The sequence below is a fragment of the Lichenostomus cassidix genome, chromosome 10, assembly GCF_008360975.1.
Source record: "Lichenostomus cassidix isolate B80296 chromosome 10, HeHo_3.0, whole genome shotgun sequence".
Lineage (NCBI taxonomy): Eukaryota > Metazoa > Chordata > Aves > Passeriformes > Meliphagidae > Lichenostomus > Lichenostomus cassidix.
This window is the reverse complement of record NC_139491.1, coordinates 1570172-1588502: the sequence shown is the minus strand read 5'-3', so window position 1 is coordinate 1588502 and position 18331 is coordinate 1570172. Positions and strand designations below refer to the sequence as shown.

The following is an 18331-nucleotide window of genomic DNA, read 5'->3' as shown; positions in this document are numbered from 1 at the left end:
AACAATGAGGCTTCCACATCATCCACAGCCCCATCAGAAATAGTGTGAAATGCTGCAATAATTGGCAAAAACTGTGCAGAGTGGGAATTTGTGTTGCTCATTGGAGCTTTGTGAATGTATTTCTGGAAAAGTATCTGACCCTGGTTTTACACCCAGTTGTGCAGGGGGATTCTCTGCATCCATGTGGATTCTTTATATATGTGATATATATAGAATGAGGAAGAGAAATGGGTCTGCTTTAGGCTGGTGACAAGCTGCCTTTTTAATGTATAAAATCTGGTGTTTCCCCCAGTATTCTTTATTTTAGTTTTTTTTAATGGATTTCCCTGGAGGGAGGCGAGGAATCTGACATTTCTCCTGCAGTGCTGAGTGGAGGGAGTGCAGTGTTGAATTCATTATCCCTAACGATGCCTTCACGTGCTCCTTAATCTCCCTGGCCTTGATGTACAAAGAGCCCGACCTGCTCCCCTTTTCCTCTCCATGGGAAGGTCATTTATTTGGTGCTTCATTGGCAGTTTCTGAGCTCAGCCTTCGCTTTCAGCCCCAAAACAGCTCATGGAGGAGTTGCAGCCACAAACCCTGCACAGACCAGTCCTGAAAAGGTTATTTTTAGCTTGAAAATTCAACTCAAACAGAGATGAGAGCTTGTTCTAGAAAGGTGTGGGAGAGTTTTTAATGCAAACAATTACTCTGGCTGTGTCCATGCTGTAACTCACAGCATGGAGGGACAGGACACAGAGAATGGCTTCCCACTGCCAGAGGGCAGGGATGGATGGGATTTTGAGGAGAAATTCCTCCCTGTGAGGGTGGTGAGACCCTGGCACAGGGTGCCCAGAGAAGCTGTGGCTGCCCCTGGATCCCTGGAAGTGTCCAATGCCAGGTTGGATGGGGCTTGAAGGGACAGTGGAAGGTCCCTGCCCATGGCAGGGGGTGGTGAAGCTGGAGTTGTCTGGGATTCATATTAGTGCAGCAGGACAGGATGTATTCCATGGAGTTCTCTGTGTATTTTGGCGTTTTCCAATTTTCCCCCCTCTTTTTTTAAAAGAAACTGTGGTTTGTAGAAATGAAAACAAGCCCTTCTTGGCCAGGGAGGGTAATTAGTGTGAGTCACCTCCAGTCTCCCTGGGCAAGTACAGCATGAGGAATTTGGTCATCCAGGAGATGTCACTGGAAGATGGGACTTTCAGAGCCTCTCTGGGCTGCAGCGATGCTCTTCAGTGTTTTTGGGTTTCATGCAGATACATTGATTTTCATCCCCCACCCCTGCTTCACACACATTTTCTTGCTGTTTATCTGCACTTTAATAGATTTTACAGCACCATTCCAGGGAGTGTAAAAATGTGACAGTTGGACTCAGTGATTTTAGAGTTGCAGTTTTAACAATTCATAAATTCCAAGATAAAATATGTTTGATCTTCAGGGATGGTCTTATCCCTGGTTAGCAGAAATGGATGCTAACCATAACCATGCTTCTCTAAATTGCTGATCTGTGGATTTTCCAGAAGGGTCTCTCCATGGCACACAGATGGCACAAGGACAGTTTTCCATGGCGTTCACAGTGGTGTAGATCCTGCTGCTTTGCAGGAAATGCCAGCACAGCATCCTCACTGCTTCCACCTTGGATGTGAGGGACCAGCTCTGTGCTTAAATCCCGAGTTGCTGAAGTCACTGTTTAGTCTTGGCTTGCAGTGGGAGTTCAAACCCGTGGATTCTGGCCACGAGCAGTTGGGAGTGGGGCGAGCTGCCTGCTCGGAGCGAGGGCTCAGCAGCTGTTTACACATCAATCCACGGAGCAGCTATCAGCAAATCTGGCGTGTGTGGGTGCACACAGCCCTGGGCATGCTGTGTGTGAGCAGGAGGGCCAGGAGCCATCCCTGTGCTCCCCTCCACCTCTTCCTGGTGGGATTCCTGCTCCAGGCTCTCCCCAGAGCCGCTCACCCAACCCCATCCCAGCACTTTTAATCCCTCTCCATCACACAGGAGCCCCAAAGCTTCCCCACACAGGTTTAGCCTTTCAGCATGACCAGGTTGGCGGGCACTCCAGAGGGATTTGTTTCCTTGCAAAGGCCACACTGGCACCCCAAATCCTTTAATTCCCTGTAAAACTGCAGCAAATCCACCCGAGCAAGGACTTGCTGGAGCCGTGGGCAGTGTGACATGGTGGCAGCCCGGGAGCCACAGCTCCATCCCGAGGTGCCTGCACAGACACAGAGCCTCAGCAGAGCTTTATCAGCAGCAGCATCTTGGGCTCTGGCCAGAGAGAACAAAGCCTGAATTTCCATTCCACTCGCAGCCCCCGTCTGCTTCCCATATATGTGAGGGGACAGATAGCGGGCTGGGAAAAAAGTGCCTTTTTTGGGGGTTGTGAGGGAGAACTGTCAGATGAGAGGAGGCTTTTCTGGAGCCCTTTTGGACAGAGGGGATGGGTTGGAATAGAGGACCCACAGCAGGTCTGGGATGAACCCTGTGGCCCAGTTCGGGTTGAAGGCCAGGGTTCCCAAGCTGAGCTCTCATGTCTGCCCAGCTATGTGATGATGGTGTTTTGTTTGGTATTGCTTTGGTTTTCCCCCCAGGGAGGCAGCTCTGCTCATTTCTGCTTAGGAAGCTCCAAAAGCTGCTGCAGTCACAGCCTGCTCAGAGTCCTGTGTCCTGTGCAAGCTCCAAAGCCCAAAGTTCCCATCTTGCCTGGTGTTTTAGGAAGTGGATTTTCTGTGATCAGTAGGGACATCTGAAGGAGGCCTCGTGCAGGGAAAGCTGAGCATTCCCCGCTGGAAATGACAAATGTGGGTTGTTACTGCAGGGAGCTGAGCTGTAATTTGGGGTTGGGCTGTGCAGGGTGGTGAGGGGCTGGCTGGCCTTTGCAGGACAGCCTTCCTGCTTTGGAGGAGCTCAGTGCCCTCGAATTATCCAACAGGTGGATAAAAATCAGCACCCAGTGCTGGGTCAGTGCTCCTGCTGCTGCTGGGGACACTCTGATGTTCTGAGAAGTGTGGAAAGTGAGGAAGCTCAGGCAGCATCTCTGCAGCCTCTTCGTGACATCCTCACCAACTCAGCCTTCAAAAACAGCTCCAACCACCTCAGTGCCCCATCCAGCCCTTCCTCAGAGGTGTTTTCCACCAGGAGTGATTCCAGGCTCAGTGCTGCTGTGCCCCAGCAGGGCTCTGGTTTGGTGCAGCCGAAGCCTCATGCCTCAGGAGGAGATTCCCAGGCTCAGCTCCAGCGCCCAACGTGCTCTCCCCAAGCGGCGTGATGGAGGCGGGAAGGGGTGTTATTCCTGTTTCTCTTCTGAGGGACCTACTAATTAGTTTCTGCTTTTAAAAGGCTTTGAAGCGCTCAGCCGAAACTTCTCTGGGAGCGAAAACTATGATTATTTATATTTCTGCCGTTTCCCAGCGCCTCGGCCGCGCCGCGGGATGCTCGGCTGTGCCGCGGTGGGTTATCCCGCTCCCCGAGGGGTTCTGACTGCACCAAAACTGCTCTGCCAAGCCAGAACGGCTTCCAGAGGTGGATGAAAGCCCAGAAGGTCTCGCTTGGCCATCCCAAGCTGCGCCCATCCCGCTGGGATGTGGTTGGCGTGGCTGGGATTGCAGCCCCCGCCTTGATGAGCAGAGGGAACGGAGCCAGGCACAGGGAAGGGAGCCTTGGACATCACTGCTGGAAGGGAATTCTGCCATCCGGTGATTTATGGGGTGATTTCTCCCAGATTCTCAGTGTTTTGCAGGCTCTGGGCGAACAGAAATGGGATTGCACACATGGTTGGGTGGAGGAGCTGAAAATGTGTGAGTTCTCAGCCTGAAAATGGAAAAAAAGGGTTTTATTCTCCCCCAGTTTTATTCTATTCTATTAGAATAGAATAAAATATTAGAAATAAAATAGAATAAAATAATAGAATTCTATTCTATTCTATTATTTTATTCTATTATTGTATAAGTTTTATTCCCCCCCTCCTTCACCCTGCTGCAGAGGGCACTTGGGAATGAACCTTCTCCCCTGTGGTGGAGCTGGTGCCTTGCCCAGCTGGCAGGAGCAGGCAGAGGGAAAAAGCCAATCCCAACCAGACAGCACTCAGGAGATTTTCACCAAACCTCCGGATTTTACAGAAAACCATTTACTGGGGACCTTCCTTTCCCCCACCTCATCCCCTGTGGTTTTCACCAGCTCCTTTTTCTCCCCATTTTTCCAGCTGCTTGGGGCACAGGGGTGGATGGTGCTGGACATGCCAAGCACGACCCCAGGGTTTTACCAGGTTTGGGTTTATCCAGGGCTGGATTCCAAGAGGGAAGAAGTCCCAGCCAGGTTGTGGTTGATGACAGGGCTGGTGCTTTCAGAAGTGGCAGCCAGCGTGGGCGGTGACGTTTGGGGCTCCTTTTGAAGCTCTATTTCCATGGTTGTGTTCCCTCGGACGTGCCAGGTGGAACGCAGGTACCTGCATGGCCCAGGAGCTGCAGAACCATGGATGTGCCTGGGAGAGCTCTGAGCCAGACTAGCTGAGGTTCATGGAAACTGTTGGACTCCAAAAAACATTTTTAAAACATCACCTAAATCTCTGAAAACTTTGGCGTTTAGGAGGAAGGCATGAAAATGTCAGTGAAAAATACCTGAGTTGGATTTTTCCAGTTTTCACCCTTGGCTGAAAAGTCCTTTCTAAAATAGGGGAGCTGGGGGGGAAAAAAAATTGCTAAAATATCTTAAACTCATGCTCTGGACTGCAGATTTAATGGCCAGGGAAGGTCCATTAGAAGCAAACTCCTTGAGTTTAGCTCGAAAATAAGCTAACTGATGATGACTTCCAAATTTCCGGGCAGAACTAAACATGGCATGTGTTTTGCTTTGAAGGATATAAAAAAAAATTAGCATGAGCTGATGATTTTGCAGAGTGGTTTCTTTTATGCAGAGAAAATTGTTTTCATCCTCGTTCTTGGCATTGGCTCCTTGTCCTGTGTTGCTTTTGTTTCTTGGGCTGCCATGGAAATGTCCCCCTCTCCCCCCAGGCCTCTCCACACACCTCTTGCACCAGCTCTGGTGCTCGTCAGACCCTTTTTTTTGAGCTAATTTAATTAATTCGCCCAGCGCAAGTGTTCGTCTGACTTAATCATCTGCTGGGTTAACAAATTCAATCTGCTGGTGGAGGAGGCTGGGGAGCAGCAGAGCTCTGCTCCCAGGGAGAGGCTGGAGGAGGAGGAGGGTGGTGGATGTGGTGGCAGGGAAGGCTCTTCCCAGCTGGCTGTCCATGGTTTTTGTGGGATGAGGGAGCTGAGCTGGTGGCCATGGCTGCCCAGCAGCCACATCCAACACGAGGGTGGAGGAGTTGGGACCCTGCAGTGACACTGAATTAATGACAATGTAAAATCACATTCTTGTTTTATAACTGAGATGGGAGCTGAGCTGAATCCTTACATCTCAGTGGAGTAAATCAAAAATCTGGGAGAGAGTTTGATGCTCTGCAGCAAGGGAAGGTCCAGCTGGCTGTCCCTGTGGCTGACCTTGGCCATTGGCTGGGCAGCTGGTGACAGCTTTTCAGGGCCTCTGGGAACCAGGGAGAAGCTTGTCTTGGTGAAAGCTGGGACATTAAAGGATCCTCTGGTGATTCTGGGCTTTAGGGAAAACATCCAGGAGGAAAACCAGGGCTGCTCATCCTGCTGCTTGCACCCACCTGCCTTCTCCTCACAGGAGCTTGTTGTCCTGCTTCCCTGGAGGAGCCAGGGAGGAATTGGAGAAGGGAACTGAACTGTCCTGTCCCCACCAGGACTGTCACATGGAAAATCTCCTGCCCAGTCCATTCCCTGCTGGGGTTGGGATGTTGCCCTAAATGCACCCAGTGGGGCCACAGTGGGGTTCTGCCATGGTGTGACCAACACAGGGCTCCCCAACCCCCCAGGGTCCCTCAGTGTCCCACCCAGGGCTCCTGGTGAGGATGGGCAGCCTGAAGGGGCTGCTCTGTGTCCCCAGAGGGGCCCCCCGTGCTGGGGACAGCTCTCAGCCTGTCCCCACCCCAAGGGGCCATGCTGGGGTGGGTGCCCTGCCAGGGGGGCTCTCGGGGGGCACAGTGATACATTCCAGCTGAAACTTGTAAGGCAGAGGTATTTTAAGTGTATTGGCTTAAAGAAAATGGTTGTGAGCTTTGCTGGGGCAGATTGACAGTTAATTTCTTTTTTTTTTTTTTTTTTTGCAAGGCCATAAAAATTCCATTTCTGCTGTGGAAAGTTTTAACCCCTTCTTTACCCTGGAGCTTGTTTCCAAGGGTATTAATGGGAGATTATTTTAACTGATGGCTCCCCAGTGAACTGTTAATAGATTTTGGGGAAATGTGTGCGTTCTTTGTGCTGGGCTTTTTATCTGGACCTTGTTCACAGTGGCCTGTGTATGGCTATGACCTTCCTGCTTCCCTGCTCCTGTGTGTTGGGCAGTGTAAATACAAATCTGTGCTGTGGCAGAGGGGAGGAAAAAGACTGAACATGTATCTTATAGTCCAAAAGTGAAATAAATGGAATAAGTGAAATAAATGGAATGGCAAGATGTGGAGAGAGGATGTAACTGAGCTGCATGGCCAGTGGAGGGTGAGGCTGCCCTGTGACACAGGAGGGCAGGAGGGAGTGACATGGAAATGGGGAGTGGGCTCGGTGGTGAGGGAACTCTTGAATACCCTGCTTCGTTTCCAGGTGCCCAGATGTGCATCCAAGTCCCCATCACATCTGGAGAGTGCAGTGATTTATTTTTTATGTGCACAGTCTTCCCTATGGGCACCTCTTAGATGTGTTTTGAGCAGCTCTTCCTTGCAGCCATCTACTGAGGGGCCCATTTGACCTGCTGAGAGGAGATTTGGTGGCTTTGGAAAAGCCAAAGAGTGAATCAGAGCCATTTATTTCATGTGTTTCGTGATCTGCCCATGTTTTCCATCCTGCTTTTAAGTGCAACATCAAGCAGTGGGACTGTGCAGCGTTTTGTTTTGGAAAAAAGCATCTTTCTTTTCTCTTCTAAAGCACTGCTTTGAACTTTACTGGCATAAAGCGCTGTCAAATCACAAATAGTCTCAAACCTCAAGTTATTTTCTTTACCTCCACACTCTGCAGGGAGCGACAGCAGCAGTGCTGCTAACGCTGGGAGGATTTAGAGTTTGCTCTCTGCATTTATTCCCAGACCCAGACTCCTCCTGCCTGAGCCATGCAGGAGCCTTTTCCCTGTAAATTCTGGGTTTGATTCTCCTATCCTGTTCCTTTATCTGGAATTGTTTGAATTGACTTTGGGATGTGCTGCAAGGCACTGCTGCCGGAGGAAGGAGTAAACAGCAGGCAGAGTTTCAGCCCCTCCATCTGCTGGATGAAGGTGGCTTTGATGGAGGAGATATCCCTGACGCCAACCCCACTGGAGCTGCTCCGAGTTGTAGCTGCCTACAATGATAGTTGTTAAAAACCCGTCCTGTACCACTGCGGGACTCAAATATTTTCCTTTCTTCAAAAAGAAACGCTAACAAGCCCGCCTCTGTTCCAGCAGAAGTGGGAGGGGGAAGAAACAGAACAAAAAGTGGATTTTCTTGTCTGTGCATAAAGGGCAGCGTGGAAAAAAAGAGGAGGGAAAAGTGGAATATTTATTTAAAAGGCAGAGGAGGAGGTGGTGGTGTGCTGGCCGCCCCTGCTCTCTGCAGAGTGGTAGTGCCTAATAGCTGGAGGCGAAACTAATGCTTGGCAGGGGATGAGACACAGCACAGGCCCCCCTGATTTGGGGGCTTGCTGAAGTGCTTGTTTTATGTCAGGGCTGCGGGATGAGTTCATCTTTGCAGGATTTGGTTGAGTGCACCGGGAGATGAAAGGAGGAGAGGAACCCTGCGACAGCTTCCTGCGGGCAGGGGCTGCTCAGAGGAGCCTGCAGCTGTCCCCTCGCAGGGCTTCACAGGCAGCTTGCTTCCCTGGGATTTTAAAGCCTTTCCTCTCCCCCAGCCAGAAAAAGAGAGGAAACTTCTCACTTCTTGAGGTGCAGTTAGCTAAAACTCACCTGTTGGAAGGAGCACAGGACATCTCCAGGAGTGCTGTGAGCTGGCAGAGCTGGCAGGAGCTGTGCAGTGACAGAGATGAGGAGCACACTGGCAGGGGGATGAAGGGATGGATGGATGGATGGATGGATGGATGGATGGATGGATGGATAGAGGGATGGATGGATGGATGGATGGATGGATGGATGGATGGATGGAGTGAAGTTCCTGCCATAAGTTGCATGGAAGTGCTTTTAATAAAGGTGTATCAGATGCATGTAAAAAACCCTTCCCTTGTTTCCATGGCTGATTTTGCCCAGGTATTTCCCAGTTCCTGTAAAGCAGAGATGGCACCAGGGCTGGTGGCACCTCCAGCACGATATCCTTGTAGGATAGGCACTGTTTTCCTCCAGCTTTCCTTTCCCCCTTTGTACATTAATTTGCCATAAACCCTGGGAAACTCCTATTTAAATGTTTATTGCTGCCTGTTCCCCTGATTAATTGAGCTGCTGGGGACACTGAGGTTTGAAGATGTCCCATCCTTAGTCTGTAAGGGAAATGCAGGGGCTGAGCAGTAGTTTCTCAAAAATGTAATAACAAAACCAAGGGAGCTAATGGGCATGGAGGGCTTTGAGGAGGTTGGGAGGTTAAACAGATGCAGAGCTCAGTAATTGCTACCAGCCTCCAGCCCCGGCACATGAAAGGCCCTGAGCTGCTCTGTAGCCCCCAGATCGCTTGAGTGGGACAACAGCAAAGCTCAGCGTTCTGGGAGAGCTTTGGAAAGGCACAGGGAGAATCTGTAGGATGTCCCAGGGCAATGATGGCTGTGGAGACTGGGTGATGTGGAAGGTGGATTGGTCTTGGAGCACCCTGGTCCTAGTGGAAGGTGTCTCTGCAGGGAGGATGGCTGAGATGGTGTCCCCAAAACTGGGAGCTGTGCTGGGTGAAGGGGTTGGCTCAGGCTGATGGCATTGCACAGGGCACAGGGCTGCAGCCCAGCCAGCCCTCCCCAGGGCCCTCCCCTGAAATTTGTATAGTTACAACTCCAGTTAAACTCCAACAAAGCCGCTTAATTCAAAGCTGGTTAATGGGGAGGGGAGCCCGGTGCCCTCCGGGGTAATTTGAGCCTGAAAAGCAGCGGGGCTGGAGGGCTGTGCCTGAAATCCGGTGTGTCAATGGGGGCTCTGGAGCAAAATAATGGCATCACCCCGCGGGCGAGTTAATGGGACATGATGGCACGGAGGCACCGGGGTCAGCGGTGTGAGGGATTGTCAGGGAGCTTAATGCCGGCCAGGGAGCAAGCTGCCTCTGAGCAGAGCTCCTTGCGGGAAATTCCACCGCGGTTTTGTGTTAACCCCTGTGGTAGGAGCAGGAATGATGTTCAGCAAGTGGTTAATTCACCCTCTTTGGGGCTCTTTCCTTTCCTGTCTTCCTTCTGGAGACATCATAAATTCTGGAGGCATCATGGATTAAACAGATTTCTGGCAGCCTGCGTCCCTCCCGTCTTCCCTGGATGTAATTCCTAGAAAGAAGAGACGTTTCTCATTGTCTGGAGGGAGTTCCAGTGGGTTTTTAGAAGGACATGTATAGTTCACAGCAGCTACTCCCCCTTGGCATGAAACGCTTCCTCAGATTTCATGTTCCCCGTGGGAACATCAGCGTCGCTGTCAGAGAACATTGCACAGTGGGGACACCCGGCGGGTCACTCATGTCCTGGACGTCCCCTGGGTCAGCTCAGCACACGTTGGCCTTGGAAAGTGGTGATGCAGGAGCACAGCAGTGCTGGGGGAGCCTGGGGAGCCACCAGGCTCAGGATATTGGGGAACTGTCCATGCTGGCTCTGGTGGGAGGGCTGCAAATACCCAGCCCTGGCTGCTGGACACAGGGCTGGACATGAAATTGGAGAGACAAAGATGTGCTGAGCTCATGGGAGCTGCTGGGTGTTCTGTGGGGTCTCCAGCCTGGGCTTGAGCTGCCTGTCTTGGTGGCATTTGATGAAATTGAGGATGAGTTTGGGTTGAACACAAGCTTTGGGTTGAAGGTGGACTCTGGGTTGAGCACAAGTTTTGGGTTGAGCTCAGACTTTTGACTTTTGAGTTGAACACAAATGTTGGGTTAAATACAAGTTTTGGCTTGAACACAGATTTTGGGTTAAGCATGAAGTTTGTGTTAAACACAAGTTTGGGGTTGAGCACAGGTTTTGGGTTGAGCATGAGCTTTGGGTTAAATACAAGTTTGGGTTGAGCACAAATTTTGGGTTGAAAATGCAGTTTGTATTGAACACAAGTTTGGGGTTGAGCACAAGTTTGGGGTTGACCACCATCTTTGGGTTGAACATGAAGTTTATTCTGAACACAAGTTTGGGGTTGAACACAAGTTTGGGGTTGAACACAGGTTTGGGGTTGAGCACCATCTCTGGGCTGAACATAAAGTCTGTTTGGGGTTGAGCACCATCTCTGGGTTGAACATGAAGTCTCTTTGGGGTTGAGCACCATCTCTGGGTTGAACATGAAGTTTATGCTGAACACCAGTTTGGGGTTGAGCACAAGTTGAGTTCTCAGCGAGCACAGCCGACGGGTGGGAGGAGCTTTTCCCACCCTCCATCCCCACAGTTCCCCAGGTGATCCCTTCCCTCCTGACCCTCTCTGTCCCCGCAGACGCCAGCACGTCGCCCGATGCCGTGAAGAGGAGCCATTGGTGCAACGTGGCCTACTGGGAGCACCGGACGCGCGTGGGTCGCCTCTACACAGTGTACGAACAGTCTGTCAGTATCTTCTACGACCTACCTCAAGGAAACGGCTTCTGCCTCGGACAGCTCAACCTGGACAACAGGAGCGAGACTGTGAGAAGGACTCGAAGTAAAATCGGCTACGGGATTTTACTGAGCAAGGAACCGGACGGGGTTTGGGCTTACAACCGCAGCGAGCACCCCATCTTCGTCAACTCGCCCACACTGGACATCCCCAACTGCCGGACTCTGATCGTGCGCAAGGTCATGCCGGGCTACTCCATCAAGGTGTTTGACTACGAGAAGTCCTGCCTGCTGCAGCACACGGCCGAGCTGGATTATGCAGACGGGCCCTACGACCCCAACAGCGTCCGGATCAGCTTCGCCAAGGGTTGGGGACCTTGTTATTCCAGACAGTTCATCACGTCGTGTCCCTGTTGGCTGGAGATCTTACTGAGCAACAACCGATAATGGTCAGCCTCTGGCGAAAGGAAAACACAAACAAACACACACACACACACAAAAAAAAAAAAAAAAAGTACAAAAAAAAAAATAGACACAGACTATCCCAAATATCATCTACCTAGATTTAATATAAAGTTTTATATATTATATGAAAATATATATTATACTTGTAATTATGGAGTCATTTTTACAATGTAATTATTTATGTATGGTGCAATGTGTATATGGACAAAAACCAGAAAATGCACTTTGGCTTATATAATTCTTTCAATACAGATTTTTTTAAAAAAAGCAAAAAAAAAAAACAAAGAAAAATTATACAGCAAAAATAGGAGAAAGCCCTAATTTTGATGTATGGTTTTTTGAAATATTATTAATACCCAGACAAAAAGCTAATACCAGTCACTCATTGATAATAAAGTATTCGCATTATGGGGGGGGATTTAATTGTCTTTTTTCTTCCCCCCCCCCAGCTGAAGTTGGCAGCAGTCAGGCAGTTCCAGGGGGCAGCTGCTATCTCCCATCTCAGCCAGGACCCTGCAAAAGCAATAAATGAGTTGGAAAGCTGCAGTTGGCTCCAGGAGGAGGGCAGGTGAGGCCAGGTGGAGAGGCAGGGAGCACTGGGAGGAGGTGAGAGGAAGATCTCCCGTGGCTGTTGTCACTCAGGGCTGTCTGATCTCTCTGATGACACCAAACATGGTGGGCACGTGGTGAGGATGAGGGAGCACATCATGTTTGTGCAGTTAATCCTCATCAGTGCTAATCACTGCCTGTTGGAGAAAATGAGAATATTCCGTGGCCACAAAGCTGCCCAACAGGACCAGTTTGGATTACCAGCCTTACCCTGGGGTTGTCTGTGAGTCCTGCATGTCCCAGACGTGTTTGATGGTTGAGAAACAAATGGAGGTTTTGGACAACTCCTGGTTGGGTGGATCCTCCTGGATTTTGGGAATGCCTCCAGTGCCTTGGAGGAGTCGTGAGCAGCTTTGTCCCATAGATCTCCCAGTCTGTCGTCCAGGCAATAAATGATCCAGGATTGTTTGGGAAGAATATATTTATTCTGAGGAGCAGCTAGCCAAAGAAATGTCCTGGTCAGATGTGGCTGTCTCAGCTGATTTATTTTCCCTGGAAATTCAGGATGAAATCAGCTCCTTTGCTGACTTGTGCTGGGCTGTCAGCACAGAGCACCCGGGGCTGGCAGGGGCAGGTTGGACACAGCTTTGCTTGGTCAGGGAAGTTATTTATTGCCAGGGAGAAGCCCTGCCAAGTCCTGCAGTTCTGCTACAAATCCCTGTACCTTTGATTTCCAGAAAATCCCAGCCTCTGGTGACTGGGAAGCTTTCAAGGTCACACAGGATGTTTTTGTCTCCTTTATATTTGCAGAGAAAAAGATGCAATGAGACCTCTAAGGGTTAAATAGGACCTAAACTTCTGACTCAAAAGCCCTCCTGATGCCTGTCAGGGTCCTGATTTTGTCACCTGGACTTGGTGTTCCTGAGTGAGGCTGGGAAATCATGGAATTACAGAATCCTGGAATGGTTTGGGTTAGAAGGGAGCTCAAAGCTCATCTTGTTCCACCCCTTCCACTATCCCAGGCTGCTTCAAACCCTGTCCAGCCTGGCCTTGGACACTCCCAGGGATGGGGGAAGTGCATCCCACGGGGAAACACACAGAGCTGGGTGGATGTTGGGAGAGACCCGAGCAGGCAATGTTGCAATGACATTCCCGCAGTCATTTTTCAAATTACAACCATATTTGATGCTTAATTGGGACCACATTGGTTGAATTCCTGCAGCATCAGTATTAATACTTGACATCATTAATTTTTGTTTGTGTTACAGCCATTCTTAGGGAACGGTGTCAAAACATGTCACTCTCACTTAAAGCTGCTTTCAAGAGCTTTGCAGGGGTTTTTGTATCCCTTTGGCTTAGGTTTGGTGGGTCTTGCCAAGCCACCCACCTCCCTATCACTTTCACACAGTCCATCAAGAGGCCATTTTTATGTTTTGGGGGTTTTTTAAAGAGATTTTTGTTAATGCTGTCCTCATTTTACCTGGGAAGATCCAGCACAAGTTGCTTCTCCCTGTTTCCTTTTTCCCAGCATTTTCCAGCATCACATTCACACCTCTCCTCCCTTCTCCCTGTGCAGCAGCATTGCTTTTCCATTTTCCACTTTCTACCCACTTCATCCATATTTTGGACAAAATAGCACCAAGGATGGATTTGAGGGTTAACTCTGGGCCTTCCCTTGTGCAATCCACTGATGGTGCTTAATTCTCCTATTTTTCATTACTCATGCCCTTCCCCAGGAATAAATCTGCAGTTTCATTTCAGTTGACAGCAGGGCTTTAAAGGGAATAAAAAAGGATTTAATGGCGAGGCAATGAAATAAGACATCAAGTATCCTTTTCTGTCTCATTTTGGCCCTTTAATGCCTTATAATCATTTAAACTTAGAACTCTTCAAATGAGCTTTAGGACTTCAAAGCTGTTGAACTCCACACTGGACCCTCACAGAGCTCAGCTGGAGCATCCCCTGCACTGGGTTTGCACCTGGGAGTTGGGAATTGGCACCTGGAGTTGGGAATTGGCACCTGGAGGTTGGGAATTGGCACCTGGAGTTGGGAATTGGCACCTGGAGTTGGGAATTGGCACCTGGAGGTTGGGAATTGGCACCTGGGGCAGCCCTGGGGTGGCTGTGGGGAAAGGGCAGTTGTTCCCTGGAAAAAGGGCAGTTATTCCTTGGGAAAAGGGCAATTATTCCCTGATAAAAGGGCAGTTATTCCCTGGGAAAAGGGCAGTTATTCCCTGGGAAAAGGGCAGTTATTCCTTGGGAAAAGGGCAGTTATTCCCTGATAAAAGGGCAGTTATTCCCTGGGAAAAGGGCAGTTACTCCCTGGGTTCTCAGGAGCAGCTGGACATGGTTGGGGTCATCAAGGAGCTGATGAGTCTCTGCTGTGCAGCACCCACAGCTGCTGCTCTTTGCCCATCTGCTGAGCCTCTATAAAAGCAGGATGGCCACAGCCTCCTAAGCTTTTCCAAGTGGATTTTCCCTCCTTTCTGCAGGAATTGTGGTCTCTCAACACTGGAGGTAAGTGGCATATTCCCTGTTGTTGCTGTAAGGTCTGTGGCAGGGCCCAGCCAGGCACTGCCCAGTGTTTCCTGGCTTCCCTGTCCCAAATACATCCCAGGTCCACTCCAGTGCAGGTCCTGAATTAGTAATTTGAGTATTGGACCTGAGTCCTTGTGGCCTTTGGTGTGTGGAGTGTGTTTATTTGACAAGATCCTCTTAATTTAGCAATAATGGATTTTAAAAGTGCACTGGGCTGAGGAGGAGCAGCCAGGTAGTGCTGGTGGGTCTGAGGCTGCTGCTCCTCCTGGCAGCAAACATTCATCATCCCTGTCCTTGACTTCCATTGCTGCTGTGACTGAGAAATGCTTTTCACCAGCCAGAAAGGGAAAGAAATTAATCCTAAAATGATCTTCTTCAAAAGAGAGGCTGAGATCCCTTTCTGGCACAGGTTTAGCCACAGTTTTATAGGTGCTGCCACTCTTCAGGCCATAATCCTTTTTCTCAGGGCTTTATCTCCACAGGGAAAGTGGAGGGAGCTTGTTCAATGCATAGTTCAAAGCTGAATATTGTCCCCCATGTGAGCTACCAAGGAAAAAGAAAAAAAAAAAAATCCGTGTTGGTGCAGAGGAAGAGCTGGAGGTGGTTTGGGGTGTGCTGTGCTGCTTGGCTTGGTGGGCTGTGTGAGCAGTGGAACATCTCCAGCTCTTTGGGATGTGGATTAATGCATTTAGCAGAGCAGCAGAGCTGCTCACACACTTCCCTGTGCTTCCCACATCTCCTGTGGCCCTGCAGGCTCAGGCTCTGCCTGCTCTGGGGTGGGATTGAGGTGCAGGAAGAGCTTTAGGAGCTGCCCATGATGTCAGAGGATGGAGCTGCTGCTGCCCTGCTGCTTCTGAGGGGTGTGGGGTGAGCCTCAGGAGCCAGAGTGGGGCTGTGGGGTTTTTCAGACAAACAGCAGGACAGAAAAATCAAATGTCTTTCTTAAGCAGTAAATGCCCTGTGCAGGGAGCTGGCTGTGGGGAAGTGCTGCTGGTGCAGAGCGTGGCTCGGGGAGAGTGGAGCTGGTGAATCTGCTGCTCCCTGGCTGGTTTTAAGCTCAATTTTCTGAGGAGATGGGTGTTGGGTGGCTGCAGGTTTGTGCTGAGGGGTGAGAGATCCTGATCTCTTCCCCCCCATGTGTCTCTCCCATCCTGAGCTGTCTGGAGCAGCAACTGCCTGCTGGGAGAGCACAGATCTGCTCTCATGATGGCCAGCATGGAGCATAACCTTCCTAGAGAGCCAAAATAAGGATTTTCTTCCATCTCCCCTACCCTGGGGTGGACTGGCACTGTGATGAGCCCACAGCACCTCTGGGGCTGCTCCAGCACCCCAAAACTGCATCCAGGAGCCTGAGCTGCAGTGGTTGAGTGCTGAGCATCCCGAGTTATTTCCTGTAAATAACTCCTTTTGCTTCCCTCAAAGGTCTTATTTTCCGTCTGGGGTGTGATGGAGCATTACTTGCTGCTTTGTGGATAATCCTTCCTATATTCCTGATTTATGGATGTGCTGGTGAGATGCACAAAGTAGCATCTGTGCTCTGCACACTGTGGGAACAGCCCAAAATTGCTCTGAAACTCGACTGGCTTACAATTATATTGGATTCTATTAAATTAAAACACATAGCACATATATTACACAATAAACCACAGCTATTTCATGGATCAAATTAAGTTTTATTTGGGCAAATTACAACCTTTCTTACAGTTGGGCCTTTGTGAAACCATTCCTTTTTAATAAAAACAGGCATTTTTGGCAAATGCTCTTAAAGTGTGCATTCCCAATAATTGCATATACTGTTGCTATTCTTCCTGGGATATATGTGGCTAATTATCTTCTATTTAGGATAGGTTTAAATGAGTGGTATCTTCCCTTTGCTCCTCCCCCACACCTCCCTTCTGCTGGAATTTCTTATTGCTTTCCATTTTTATTAGCTTGGCTATGGAAGAGAGCAGAGGAGAAAAAAAAATCTTCTCATTAAAAGCAGGAGCAGTTTTCCCGGAATTTCTCGGGGAAATGTGACTCTCACAGCCTCCCTCCAGCCCTGGCTCAGGGGGACATGGGGCTGAGGGGGACAGAGCTGAAAATGGACCTTGGGGAAGTGGGCTGGAGCTCTGGGAGGGTGGTGGGAAGTGCATCCCAGTTGTGGAAGCTGCTGGAGAGGAAAAGCTTTGGAGAAAATAAAGGTGTTTGTCGAGGAGGGGCTTGGGAGGCTCCAGCTGCTGTGGAATTGTCTGGGCTTGGATTTTCCTGCTTGCCTGAGGAGCTGCAGGCTCTGGTTATGGTTTTGAGCTGGGACATCTCTTGTAGCTCCTTATTAAAGCAGGATTTTGTTGCTGCTGCTGTCTCCCTGCCAGGGACAGGAAGGGGGTGTGGCATGGCAGTCAGACCCCAAGGAATGTCTTTGGCAGCAGCTCATCCTCACAGTTTTTGTTCAGAGCGACTCAGTGGTGCAGGAATTGTGGGGATGGACAGGCAGGGTGGCTCATTCCCATGTTTCCTTAGGAAACTGGGCTGGAAAATGAGCCTCCCCAGCTCCTCTCTGGGTTTGGGAAGTGCTGCTCTGCTGCTTTTCCTGCCTCTCACTTTCTGCTCGCTGCCGGCCAGGCTTGGAGCTTCCCATTTTTCTGGGAATCGTTTTTCCCACAGTATTTTCAGCCTGGATGGGAAGCAGAGGAAATGTCCCAAGTGCTGCCTTCCTCGGGTAACACCAGGGTGATTTCCAGCCCCCCCAGGATGGAGGTAAACAGCAGAGCAGCCTCCAAGCTCCCCAATTCCCAAATCCATGGGGAGTCAGGCTTGTGTTTCTTGCCCCAGCAGCGCCTTGGGATGTGGGAATGCTGCTCAGCCTGGGATGGGACCTTGGAGAGATTGCTGGGGATGGCCAGAGCACACGACATAAATCTTCAGAGCTTTTTGTCAGCTTTCCAAATCCTTCTGGGCACCATTGTCAGGAGATCAAGAAGGTTTATGGAGCCTCCCAAGTCCCATCTGGATGCTGTTTATGGGATTGTGTTTGGTGTGATCATGGCTGTGGGAGGGGTTGGCACTGAGAGCTGCTCTGGGAACCCCAGGGCTGGTGGCATCTGCTGTCCTGCCCAGGGCTGTGGGCACAGACAGGAACCCCAGAGCTCATGGTTTGTTTCTAGCTTTAAAGCTGCTGCCAAGGGTTTCCTCAGAGGTGCTTCCCAGCTCCTTCCCTCTGCAGTGCTGGGAGCTCCAGCAGCCTCCAGCTGCCAGTCTGAGCTGGGTGAGAGGCTGGTGGCCTCAGGCCAGCCGTGGTGGGAGTGTCTGGGTGCTCCACTGAGCTGGCAGAGAGGGGACACCAACCTGGGACACACGGGACAGAGGGAAGGAGATTGTTCTCCATATAAAACACTCACAGAAAGGTCTTGATTAACTGTTTTTTTTTCCCCAAATAATGAAGTGTCTCTGATGTCTTGCCTGTTCCCAGAATGTCCAGGATGGGGTTTCCATTGCCACAGTGTGACAGTGAGGCAGGAAACAGCAGAACTTGCTTGGTGCCCCAATGGTGGGGCAGAAGCCAAATGAAATGGCCACAGAACATTTTTGATGAGTGACTTGGGTGGAGTGGCAGCAGGTCACAGCCTGGTTCTGTCCCCAGTGTGCCCTCCAGCCTGGCATCCCAGGGAAGAGTGTGTGCAGTGGGAGAGAACAGGGATGGGGCAAAGGGAAGAGTCCCCAGAGGGTTTTGGGAGGTTTTGGAGGGAGAAGATGCTGCACCTTGTCCCTGGCTGTCCCTTCCACCCAACATCCTCTGCCATTGTCCCTCTCTGGTGAATCTTACAGGCTGGGGTGGCCTCAGTCTCAGCACTGGGTGTGGGTGACATTGGGGACACAAGGCTCTCCAGGCTGGTGGGACAAACCCCTGTGGGGAGGGAGCTGAGCCACCACCTCTGTGTGTCTCAGGGCTGTGCCTCCTGCCCGGGCAGCAGGAATCTGTGAGCACTTTGGGGACGCAGAATTCAAACCACAACCCATTTCTGGGAAGCTCCATGGTGGGTGTGAAGTGCCTTCTCCCCAAGGATGCTGGGGAGGAAGGG

The 18331-nt window shown here is 50.4% G+C and overlaps 1 protein-coding gene across 2 annotated transcripts in view; it reads left to right on the top strand.

The window, feature by feature from the left end:
* SMAD6 (SMAD family member 6) overlaps window positions 1-16027 on the top strand; it is a 42141-nt gene extending 26114 nt beyond the window's left edge. Inside the window, exons 4-5 of one of the 2 annotated variants that reach the window (XR_014854227.1) lie at window positions 10624-13892; window positions 14070-16027. Coding sequence is in view for 1 of the 2 variants with exons in the window: in XM_085070254.1 (XP_084926380.1) it covers window positions 10624-11165 (542 nt within the window). In the remaining variant the exon portion in view is untranslated. Of the gene's footprint in view, window positions 1-10623 lie in introns of both variants that reach the window. The other variant, XM_085070254.1, reaches the window with a different exon arrangement.
* The last annotated feature ends 2304 nt before the right edge of the window (window positions 16028-18331 follow it).